At 37.0% G+C, this 13,023-nt stretch overlaps 1 protein-coding gene across 2 annotated transcripts in view; it reads right to left on the bottom strand.

Moving 5' to 3' along the window:
* Positions 1 to 8,339, bottom strand: part of LOC150101706 (triokinase/FMN cyclase-like) — a 126,310-nt gene extending 117,971 nt beyond the window's left edge. Inside the window, exon 1 of one of the 2 annotated variants that reach the window (XM_090400338.1) lies at positions 8,067 to 8,339. In XM_090400338.1, the coding sequence (XP_090256464.1) occupies positions 8,067 to 8,277 (211 nt within the window). In that variant the 5' untranslated portion in view covers positions 8,278 to 8,339. Of the gene's footprint in view, positions 1 to 7,545; positions 7,892 to 8,066 lie in introns of those variants that run through there. The other variant, XM_090400339.1, reaches the window with a different exon arrangement.
* Positions 8,340 to 13,023: the final 4,684 nt, after the last annotated feature.

Genomic DNA, 13,023 nt, shown 5'->3' with positions numbered 1-13,023 from the left:
AACTGAGACCCCCCATTCATTTGCCCATCTATCTAGCTTATTCAAATCCACTTGCAGCAGGGCTGCCACATCTGCACTATTACTAATAATCCTTCCCAGCTTCGCATCATCTGCAAACAACTGAATATCTCCTTGCAATCCACTGACAATGTCATTGATTTAAAGGTTAAACAATATAGGTCCCAGTACTGAGCCCTGTGGGACCCCAACTTGTAACCCTCTGCTTCCTTGAAACTGCCCCACCATACACAACGCTCTGATACCTATTGAACAGCCAATCCTGAATCCTGAATTCTTGTTTAATGGACTGTCTATTATATGCAATGAAAGAACAACCGACGTTCCCTTCGGTTTTGCTTCCATCAGTGTGTGTATATATGGAAATTGTCACTTTCAGAGCTTTCCTTCTCCTTAATATATGTTCTCTTTGCTGGGTGAGGCCACCTACTGTAGTGAAGCAGACATCGTAACAATTTGGATCAATGTTAAATTTTCATTATATCTTCCGGAAGTGACTTCATATATAAGAGAGAATTCTTGCATGTTCAAGAAGATCAGTATTAGTCCAGCAAAAAATGCAAGCTGCCTCAAAAGATTCAAGACCTGTATCTTTTAATTATATGTATCGCTATAAGGTGTTGAACTCTGTTTAGCTTCTGTTAGTTTTTCTTTGATTTTAGTGCATCTTTCCAGGCAGGTGCAGCATAAGATATCAATGGTAGTATAGCCCCAGTATATATTGTTTTCAGTGCTTGATGGCCTAATCCCCACGTAATCCTTGCCAACTTAGCTAAAACGTTTACTATTTGTAAGCTCTTTTCAACACCATATGAGATGTGCTCGTTGAAGGTAAATTTTTCATCTATTGTTACTCCTAGTATTTTAGCTTACTGGCTGCCTTGAGAACCTCCCTGTTTAGGAAGAATGTTATAGGTTGTTTTGATTTTTTACATGAGATTTGGAGCACTTTAGACTTGGTGCTATTGAAAGTAACTTTCTTCTCGCGTGCCTTCTCTGCAATTTTAAAGAGTTCTTCGTTGGCTGTTACTTCTAACTGTAAGCCATCACATCCCCAAATCACTATGATCACATTATCAACAACAAATGCATGATGTGGATTCCAGGATATGGAATCTGTGTAGTTAGTGGAGAGCTGGTGTAATTTTTCAGCCGGAGTCTGCTTAGTAACAAGAAGTCTTAATAGTGAGTCATATACTATTAAGACTTCTACTGGATTATACTGGATGTTACAGAGACTTGGTCTACAGTACAAACATAAATTACAGCCTCATTTGACTTCTTTTGTTACAGTTGTGGTTTTTTAATGTCATGGTTGCTCTTCTGTCTGTAAAATATTTTTTTGTAAGGTAGAGTAGGTTTTTTGGACATTTTAAATATCTTAATTGATTGATTATGGCTGGCCACCACACAGCATCAAAGGCTCCTTGTACATCGAGTGAGATCAGTAGTATGTCTTTTTTTTTTTTGCTGTAGACTGTCTTCTGTGAACTCTTTAACTTCCATAATTGTGTCTATTGTGCTTGATTGAGGTTTAAATGCATATTGATTGCTGATTAATAGGTCTCTTGAGTAGACAAAGTGCATTATTCAGTTTATCATAAGTTTTTCTGGTACCTTACCAGCAACAATTATGAGACTTGCTGTATTTGCTAATTTCTTTGGATGTTTCTTTTCCTGGTTTGATTATGGGTATAATTTTAGAGCATTTCCATAATAAAGGAAATTGTTCTCATTTTAGGCATTTGTTGTAAAGTGTTATGAATTCAGGGAATTCAACAAATGCTCTTAAGAGTATACTGCTGGTTATTCCATCCTCTCCAGGAGTGTTTCTTGGATCCATTGATCGTAATATTGACTCGATTTCATTAGTTGTAAATAAATCATTGTTAGGAGTGTCTATGTCTGTTTCCATTATTTATTTGTAAGTTTTGTGGATTTCTTCATCTGTTGATTTATCGTCATCAGGAAAAAATTGTTTATCGCATGTGTGTGTGCGTGCTGAAGAGACGAACGCTTGAGTAGCATCGACAGTGAGATGTATGTAGTAGAGAACTCTCCTGCAAAGTGTCCTTGGACTCCTTGGAGGTGTATCACACAATTAATAATAATAAAATTCTTGTTTACTTATTGTGTTTTGTGATTTTCAAAATGAGTAATGAGCAACAGCAAAGCCTTTGAATCAAATTTTATTTTAAGCTTGGAAAAACTACTTCAGACTTCTGATATGTCGAAAACAATACTTAGAGATGAACAACGAAAGAACATAGACTGCTAAAGTAATTTTCTAGATTCAAGAGTGGACATATGTGAGGTTTCCCAGAATTCAGTTTTATGAGGGCACATTAGGAATTCATTCTTGTAAGCCAAAGTACAATTCATAGTGTTGCTTTGGTGTCCTTAGACATTTAAAGATAGATGTTTGCTAACGCAATCAGGGAAAGTGGGCACACCGAGAACCAGTTGCTTCACCATGGCAATTCCACAGTACACAATGAATTCTCTCTCTGCAAGAGATTCTGGCCAAGAACAGCATGGCTGTTTCTCCAAATTCTATTAGTGACTTTTTTATGACTCATTCTGTAATGGGATGGGGATTTTTGTTGTTGTTCTCCAAGAAACAACCACATTTCAAAGGATGGAGACTGAACAACATTTCACTCTAAAATGTTCTCAGATCTTCAGCAGTACTGAATCAGAGGAGATTATTAACAACTTTTCCAGCAAATACAGAAATGCAATGAGGATTACTTTGAAGGGAAACACACTCACACATATACAGTGCTCTTTAGACATTTTTTCATAGATTTTATAAGGTGACAAATGTGCCAGACTGGGGGGGGGGGGGGGGGGATGAAAGTACAGTGGTTACTGTTATGGTGCTAAAGTGAGAATGGAGAGGAAATGTGTTGTACACATTTCATGCACAAGCGAAAGAAATGTGAGTCATGTGGAAAGCAGGAAAATGAAGTGACAAATATTAACAATGTAAAGAAAAATAGCAAAAATGTTTTGGAAAATGTGGAACTAGTGAATGCTAATGCATGAAATATGAGAGTATGAAGTGGCTGAAAGTAATGTGGATGATGAGTTGACAATAGTGCATTTACACAGCAACCTTCATGAGACAAAATGGGAGCTAGGGTGACTGGAGAAATGATTGCCATATAGTACAGCAGATTGGATAATGAGAGAAAAAGTGAATACGGAAAGTGCAAGAAACAAGAAATAAAGAGAAGGTATTGTATGTAGATTCAATTATTAGAGGTACTTTAATAAGAAAATGAGGAAATCATGCTTCCCAAGTACAAAAATCAAGGATATTAGTGAAGCTGAAGGGAGAAGTGAAAGGGTTAATTGTTTTGGCTGGAACAAATGATTTGAAAGGGGAGAAATATGCAATGAAAGAGTTGTTGAACAAGTGAAAATGAAGAGTAAAGAAGTAAAGATTGTCAGTCTACTGCCTTGGTATGACAGGGCATAAGAAGAAGAACGGCCATGATTGCTAATGAGTCAATGAGAAGTACAGGAGTGTGCAGGAGGAATGGTTCAGTTTACTGAGTGAATTTGATGGATAAAAGGACTTATATATGCCCTACGGACTACATTAAATGGTTTTAATGTTAGATGTTTGGAGAAAGTGTTGTTTAGTGAGAATTTGGAAGTGTAACACCAAGAAAGGAAACTAGAGATATTAGGGGGGGGGAAATGCAATTAAGCATGTGTCTAGTCATCCCTTGGATAAATGAGTGTGAGTACAGAAATGATCATGCAATGGTGACTACGATTATCATAGGTTTCAGATTCAAACGGGTTGGTAATGACATTACACAACAGTAACTGTGGATCCAGGGGGATGTTGAAATGCATATACACAAAAGTCAGAAGTATCAGAAATAAGGGAGAGGAATTTATGACACTAGTCTGTTTGACTTGGCCAAAAATTATAGAAATCAGTGAGATTTGGTTACCAGAAAATTATATAATTACAGGTATATAATGTAACGCATCCAGGAATGCGTTAGCAGAGCTAATCTCAGGTGGTATGGTCACTTAAATAGAATGGGAGAGGAAAGATTAGCAAAACAAGTGTTCTCTGCCAGGTTGGCAGGAAAACGACCCAGAGGAAGACCAAGATATAGGTGGATTGATACGGTACAAAGTGCGTTAGACGATACAAATATAAGATCTGATAATGTTGGAGTCTTGACAAGTAACAGACTGATTTGGAGGAAAATTGTAGATAGGAAGTTAGTAATGATGTAAATTTTTCATGAAGTACTGTCATATCCTGTACACCCCTTGAGGGTACATGGCAGGAATTTGATGATGATGATGATGATGATAATGTAAAGATTATTGTATTTTCAGGGAGGACAGAGAGAATAAGACAGGAAATAGGGTATTGCTGATGATAGCTGAAGAACTACAAACAACAAAATTAGAAATTAAAGAGAATTTTAAGTCAGGGGGAGGTGGTTCAATTAGAGGCTGTCTAGTATGAGATAGAGGCCAACAGGACAAAATATATTGTTGGTTGCTGCTATAGACCAGGAGGTCTACAAGAAGAAGAAGTAGATGCCATGCATCAGCAGATTAGCACAATAAATACAGACTGAACAATTATTATGGGAGACTTCAACTATAGGAACATAAATTGAAGAAGAAATGATGGCATGGCAAGATGAAAGTGGAATTTATACAGTTGCTAAGGGATAATTACTTGAAACATTGAGAATATTGGAACTAGTAATAGTCCATATTATATATCCATCATGAAAATATATCCATGATCAAAGTAGACACTCTGCCTCCAATCAGAGAGAGAGAGAGAGACCATACAGTATTGTTCTGGGAAATTGCTAAATATGTAATTCCCTGTCAAGAAGGGTTTATGTGGTTCATAAGTGGTCAGAGATTGTTTGAGAGAAGCAGCATCAGATTGTATATCCAAGGTCAGGAGAATAAACCAAGTGGAGATTAAGTGGATGAGTACAAATATAAAGCAAGAGCTGCAAAAAAAAAAAAAAAAAGAATAAAAGAAAAGAAAAAAAAAAGAAAACATTATGGAGGAAATATAAAGGTGATTAGCATGTTCATGAACAGTCAAAACTGCAAGTTTTGACTGTTCATGAACATGCTAATCACCTTTATATTTTTTTCATATTTCTTTCATAATCTGTCAAGAAGATTGACAGATTATGAAAGAAAATTGGCTAAGTAGGCCAAAGTAAATCCACAAGAGGTTTTTTTTTTTGTTATGTAGCAAGTAACAAGAAAAATGTCTACAGACAGATGACTTTAATCAATGCTGATGGTGGGAAGGTGACAGGCAAAAGAAATAATTGAGATGCTAAGTGATCATTTTGCAAAGGTGTATCATCCATGTGGAGATTTTGTAGTTAATTATCTGACAGAGATGCATGTAAAAATTGAGGTAGATGAACAGGAGGTGTTTGGCATATTCAAAAATATCAATGTGAATACATCTTTGGGATAGACTGGATGGCATGTCAGCCAGTGTATTATGTGAATGTGCAAGAGAAATGGCATTGTTTCCGATGAAGTTCAATCTAAGTCTTAGCTCTGGCAAGGTTGCAGGGGAGTAAAAAGATTATAACATCGTTCCTTTACATAAAGATGGCGCTAAGACAAAAGTAGCAAACTACAGACCAATTAATATACCAGGAGTGGTTGTTAAGGTATTGGAAAAGTTGACAAAAGGTAAAATCCAACAGTGAATGAATAGAGATATGATATTTTTAGTGGACAGCACAGCTTTGTAAAGGATGGGATCTATCTTAGTAATTTATTCACATTTTACAATAAAATGACTGCAGAACTGGATAAAGGAAATGGCTACACCATGATACTACTGGAATTTGCAAAAGCATCTGACAGAATACCACATGAAAAAACTGTTATAAAAGTTGAAGCAAATGGGAATGGATATGAAGTTAGTTGCATGGGTGGGTGGGGGGGGAGACACACACCAGAGAGTAGTATATGGAATATGGTAGAATGGGGGGTGACTAGTGGAGGGATCTGTACTAGGGTTGCTACTCTTGAATTTGTATCGATGATATAGGAAAAGATTTAAAGGGGGGGGGGATATTCAAGTTGTTTGCTGTAGATGCAAAACTGGAGATGACAATAATTGATAAAAGTGATGTAGATATCCTGCAGGATGATTTAAATAAATTGGCATTGTGGGCAAAGGAAACTGTGGAATGTGTTAAGAACAATGGGAGTTCCAGGGCATTTCATTATCTTTCTGAGGAATCTTTATTATGAACAAGAAGCTACTGTCCGAACAGATCTTGGAGAAACTGAGTATTTCACAATAGGTAAAGGGGTGTGACGAGGATGTATTTTATCTCCGTACTTGTTTAACTTGTACAGTGAATATATTTTAAGAATGGCAGGGATGGAGGAGTCTTCAGTTGGAATTAAAATTGGTGGAAGAAATATTAATAATTTGAGGCATGCAGATCATACCACCTTGCTAGCAGAATGTAAAGAAGATTTGGAGGAACTTATTATAAAAGTTAAAGAAGAAAGTGCTAAATATGGTCTTAAACGTAACCTCAAAAAGAACAAAATTATGGCAACATGTGAACTTAATGATTGTGAAGTAGATGGGGAGAAAATGGAAGCGGTTAACAATTTTGTGCTCCTAGGATCCCTAATTGATCAAGATGGTTATTGTACTGAAGAAGTTAGAAGAAGATTATTACTCGGAAAGAAAGCAATGACAAATTTAAACATGATCTTTAAAGATAAAGATATTAGCCTCACAACAAAATTCAGAATCGTGAAAGCAATGTTAATTCCCTGTGGTTGAAAGTTGGACCCTGAGAAAGAGTGAAAGAAGGAAGATAGATGCATTTGAATTATGGGTTTGGAGGCATCTACTAAGAATACCATGGACTGAAGGGCAAACCAATAAATCAGTGATAGACTAATGCCCCAAACTAATCAGTGATAGAATAATGCCAGATTGCTCCCTTGAAACTTGATCATCAAGCAAAAATTGTCATACTTCGGACATATTATGTGAGTAAATGACAGTCTGGAGAAGATGATGATGCTTGCTAAAGTTGATGGAAGCAGGAGAAGAGGAAGATCAAGAATTAGATGGGTGGATGTAGTTAAAGAAGCAACTGGCATGTGAATCACATAGAATCACCAGGAGTCGAAAACGACTCAGTGGAACATAACAACAACAACCACATCTCCATTTTTTTAATTATGCACCACCATCATTATTAGCACCTTCGGGTTGAATAATTGTTAGTTTACAGCAAAATGACATCAATTTTATTCCAACCATGCAAGTAATAGAGGCATGTCATACTTAGGTGGAATCACATTAGTACTTGCATCACTTTTTGGTGGTTTTTTGGAATAGGGCCGTACTTAAGCACACATGTGAGGGGGAAAATAAAATCTTGATTTCAAATAAGCAAGTTTTATTTCATAGCTTTGTATATTCTTAATAATAAAAAACGTATTATTATCTGTTACTTTCATGGGTCCGAGAACTAATCGTGGAGACTACATTACGCCTGCTTTGCGAAAACTCCAGCTTCCAAGCGAAAATTCATGCTATCCCTGAATGAGATCATGTAGTTCATTTTCAACGGAAAAGTTCATATTGGACAGTATCATTTTCTTTTTCTTATTTATTTTGTTTGTTTGTAATTGTTCTCACGACTTACTTCTCAGAAACATTTCAAATTCATGTCTACAAGATATTTAAAAAAAAAAAAAATTATACGCACAAAACATTAATGAATCGGCATGACTCTGGGAGTACTTTTTTTTTCAGGTTAGTACATAACTTATAAGAATGTTAATGTATTGTTGGTTACAGTTTATAGTACTTAATTTCATTTTATATGAAATTAATAAGTACTACAATTAAACACTGTCGAAGACATTCAGTTTCAGAACACATTTAGTGTATCGCCCAAACGTTATTTTACAATATACACATATATGAACATAGTATCCTTCACAACACAGCAGGCGCCACGCAAACCAACCTGCTGCTCCTGGTTCGTGACCCGCACCGCCACCTGTTACCAACGTGACTTTCTCAGCTTTTTTTACATCCTCAATATCATGACGAAAGACGATGTTATCAGCTTCCAGAAGTCGGAGACCAGGATTAAGAGCAACAAAACCTAGCAAACTATCCCTGACACAGTTTTCTACACTATTCAATAACTTTTTTGAACTTCCCCTACCAGCCATATTAACAATAACAATACCGTAATTACAGAAATAACTTTCTAATAGGGAGCAAAACTTTTCATTTTGAACCAATCATCGTTTTCATAATGAAGCCTCATTGGCTGAATTTATTATAAGATAGTACTCAAGGTTATATCAACATATTTTATCAACACTGAATTTTTTTCATGGTCGCTAAGAGTATGTTGAAGTTCCGTGGTCGAGGTGCACCACGACACTGAACTCCCCCCCCCCAAAAAAAAAAGAAAAAGGGAAAAAACACTAGAAAATGATCCAAAAATATTTTCCTAATTAAAATTAATTTTTTTTATATATTTATGTTGTGTCGTGTCTTCTATTTCTATACTACTTGTGAATTAGCGATCATTGCAGATGCTAAATCGTAGGGCGTATGCGATGCGTAGTGTGTATTCTCAAATCATCTACTCAACTCTCGCCCTCCCCCCTTCCAAGGTTAAATCCTGAGTGCGCTATATACCACAATATGCATATTGAAAACAATGCACATATAAGGTAAAAAGAGAAGTGAATAATATGAAGATTTTCAGACAAACTCTTGATAGAGAGCCCGATAAAAAATCTTATTTTCCAAACTGTCGATCATTCAGGAAAATGCAGCAGAATGAATCAAATAATGAAATCATGATAATTGGAGTGGAGTTCAGTAGAAACTGTTTTCTTATTCTTTTTTATTTTATTTTTTTAATACAGATCCCACTCACGAAAAGTCAGTTTATACCTATCGCAGATAAGTATAATATATTGTGAATGGAACCAAAGGTTAAGTAGCGCACAAGACTTATATGTAATTGCTTCGTTGTCTTCCTAAGGTAGCACGTTATTTGTGTCTTATCTGTTCATGTATTAGGAAGGGGGGGGCGGTAAGCATTATCTACTACTACTACTTGCTCTGAAAAGGAAATATTATCGAATAGTACGATCAGATAATTGTAATTCGAAGATGGACAGCATTGAGTCAAAAAGAGAAGGTTTTTTTTTTTTTTTTGAATTAGAATTTCCTCTTTGTTGGCTTCAGCACAGGGTTCAAATTCAGAACTGCAGCGTGGCGAATATGCTACTCTGCAGGAACTGGAGCATAACTACTATGCTACAATTCAAGAGGGGGGAGGTGAAGAGTTGTAAAATGCCTGTATATATGTGTGTGTGTGTATGCGTGCTTGTGCCCTCACCCTTACATTTCCCATACAGTTTCCCCTAAGGATTACAGTTTAGAGTTGTTTAAAATACTATACCACGCTGATGTCATAGAAGGGTTACAACCTCTCGTGGTGTGTGTGTGTGTGTGTGTGTGTGTGTGTGTGTGTGTGTGTGTGTGTGTGTGTGTGTGTGTGTGTGTGTGTGTTGGATTGATTTACAAAAAATAAATAAATATATATATCTGTGTAGCTCAGTGAAAGTGGCGCTTGCGTCCTTTGCGCTTGGTCACTCGAAGTCAGACTTAAGTTCAAGTCTAGTCGACGACTGGAGGAACTTTTTCTAAGCCTTTCTTCGACCGATTCCCGAGTTAGTCATCTCTGGCACAGACAAGCGGGTTTTTCCTCCCGGAAACTCGGGTTTTTTATCCCGTAAACTCAAGAAAATCGACCATAGTACCCACATTATTTCAGACAGTAACATATCTTGTTAGGGTTAGGTACCAAGAGATGGCAGCACTTGTTTGCCAGCTTCTTCATCAGTGGCTATTATAATTAGTGATAGACATGGGCCAGCTATTTCTGATTGGCTACTGGTGGAGATTGAACGCCCACTCAGTCTCCAAAAGCTAGATAGGGTATAAAGGCCTCGCCTACTCCCTATAAGGGGAATAAAAGGTGTTAGCTGATTTTTTTTTATCCTCAAAAGTTATTTATTCTCCAAAGGGAGTAGGAGGTGCCCATTTAGCCCAGAATAACTTTCCAAAAACTAGTTAACAGTCATTCATCATCCTTCAAGCATTGATTGATAGTGAGCCCAAACTCCCAATAAATCAATGCTTTTCAGACAGAGAGTGTGGAAGACAACTGCCTCCATCTGGTAGCCCTAAATCCTAACATTAAAATTATTATCTGTAATAGTGTGAGCTCTACTGTCGATTTGTCATGACATACGTGATTAAAAACCACCATTCCATGAGCAAAACTTCTACTTTGCCATGCCAGAGATCAACATGAGCAAAACTTCTACTTCACCATGCCAGAGATCGACTAATTAGAAAACCAGTTGATGAAGGGCTTAAAAAGTAATACTTTTTAATATTATGGTAACGTTCCTCATACAATGCCAAAAGAAACTAACTGTAAGAAGTTCAATTGGAATCTCTGATTTGAATAACTTTCATGTTTTTTCATTCATTTCAAGAGTTAGGCGACCTTCGTCAAAAGTAAGTAGGTTTTTCCTGCTGTGTACTCACAAACATCTCAAAAATAAAATAAAATAAATAAATAAAATCGAGTGAATAACTTATATTATCTCAGACAACAATACCGATGCCTGAAATAATATGATCGCAACAGTTACCCCTGTCCTGATGCCTCTGAGTAAAACCAGCTTTTTCTCCATCTAGATTTCCAAAAATTAGTTAAGGCTAAAAGTATTCTCCCTATTACCTTTTGAAATCTATTTTATATTAGAATCAGGTTCAATTTTTCAAAATGTAGATCATATGCTTGGCTCAGATAATAATAATATACTCTATTTGATGGCGTATAAGAGTCACCAATTTTATAGAATGGTCCAAACTCCCATTGATCTCTATCTTACGCTTGCAGTATCTCCTTTCGCTGCCTACAGGGAATACTTTTTCCGTAGGCAGCGAAAGGAGGTCCTACATCTTATTAAGATGGGCGCCATGGCTGTTTCTTCCTCACACTATGGTGTCCGAACTTCTTTCCAAGCAGTGTATTTGCATTGAATCCCATAGTAAAATTGAAAGATAACCCCATCTTCAAATTTTTCCATGCACAGTGGTGTTCTTCCTAATTGTAACTAGTATTTGTTTACATATGTGTGTGTGTTGCATATGTTCCATAGTCACTATTGCTGAGTTGAGGTATTCAAGGAACTAGCTTCTTCCATATGCAGCTAAAAATAAAAGTAGAAAAGTATGAAATCTTAATTGATTGCGACTATTCAATCGATCCGAAAGTCGATTAACTTTGGGACCATAAGAAAATTTCAACTTAATTTGATACCGTAGTCAAATCTGTAAGTTTTTAAAAAATTTCAAAAAACAGGTATATTAATTACATATTAAAGTTTCTTAAATCTTTAAAGACAAGTACAGTTATTGTTGTTTTTTTAGTTTAATTTTGCTTTTAAATCAATAGGTACAATAGATATTGAAATATGCTGATGTAATCTCCTGTATGTTTTACATGATCTTGTGTATGTAGTTATGTGTACAGTGTTGTGTAGAATCGCCTCCGTGGATGAGCTTTTGCTCCATGGGAATGTTACGTAATAATAATAATAAAAGCTTCCTGAAAGGATATGCTATACTCGAAATTTCAGGCTAATGCTGTGTGCGTCAGTCAGTCAGTGATAATACACAAAGTAATGTGCAAACCATTGAGAATTAACGAAAAAATTGCCAGGATTATAAACGAGTTTGTGTAGTTCAGTGGATGTGGCGTTTGCATACCACGGCGCTTGGCCGCACAAAGGAAGACTTGGTTTCGAATCTAGTCGGCGACTAGGGGAAATTTTTCTAAGCCTTTTTTCTACCGGTTCCCGAGTTAGTCGATCTCTGGCACGGGCAAGCGGGTTTTTCCTCCCGGAAACTCGGGTTTTTCGTCCCGTAAACTCAAGAAAATCGACCGTTAAACCCACATTATTTCAGACATTAAATATATTGTGTTAGGGTTAGGGACCACGAGATGGCGGCACATTTGAGCCGTCTCTCTTCACTGTGTACCGCTTAATTAGTGATGGCCTTGGGCCATCTATCTCTGATTGATACCAGTGGAGATTGAACTGCCCGTCCAGTCTCCAAAAGTTAGATAGGGCTAAATGACCTCGCCTACTCCCCGTATACGGGAATAAAAAGGCGTTAGCTGAAAGAGCCTGTGTAGCTCAGTGGATGTGGCGTTTGCACACCACCGCGCTTGGCCGCACGAAGGAAGGTCTTGGTTTCGAGTCTAGTCGCGACTAGAGGAAATTTTTCTAAGCCTTTTTTCGACCGGTTCCCGAGTTAGTCGATCTCTGGCACGGGCAAGCAGGTTTTTCCTCTCGGAAACTCGGGTTTTTCGTCCTGTAAACTCAAGAAAATCGACCGTAGAACCCACATTATTTCAGACATTAAATATATTGTGTTAGGGTTAGGGGCCACGAGATGGCGGCACATTTGAGCCGTCTCTCTTCACTGTGTACCGCTTAATTAGTGATAGCCTTGGACCATCTGTCTCTGATTGGGTACCAGTGGAGATTGAACTGCCCACTCAGTCTCTAAAAGTTAGATAGGGCTAAACGGCCTCGCCCACTCCCGTATATACGGGAATAAAAAGGCGTTAGCTGATTTTTATTATTATTATTATTATTATTATTTTTATTTTATTTTTTTTTTTATAGTTTTAATGTGGTTCTAACTCCTGTTTTTAATTTAAAAGTGTCATAAAGTAACTCTTCTTGTCACGCTGAAGAGAGTGATATATAATTCATCGAAATCGGGCAAGTTGAATCCAAAATCTGAGTATGCTAAAAATTGAAGCGTACACCGCGGTTGCTAACGAGCATAGAACAAAGGACGTC

Source organism: Typopeltis vanoorti, chromosome 11 (genome assembly GCF_054136105.1).
Source record: "Typopeltis vanoorti isolate ZY-2024b chromosome 11, IOZ_Tvanoo_1.0, whole genome shotgun sequence".
Lineage (NCBI taxonomy): Eukaryota > Metazoa > Arthropoda > Arachnida > Uropygi > Thelyphonidae > Typopeltis > Typopeltis vanoorti.
The sequence above is the reverse complement of the archived record's forward strand: the minus strand, read 5'-3'. Positions and strand labels throughout refer to the sequence as shown.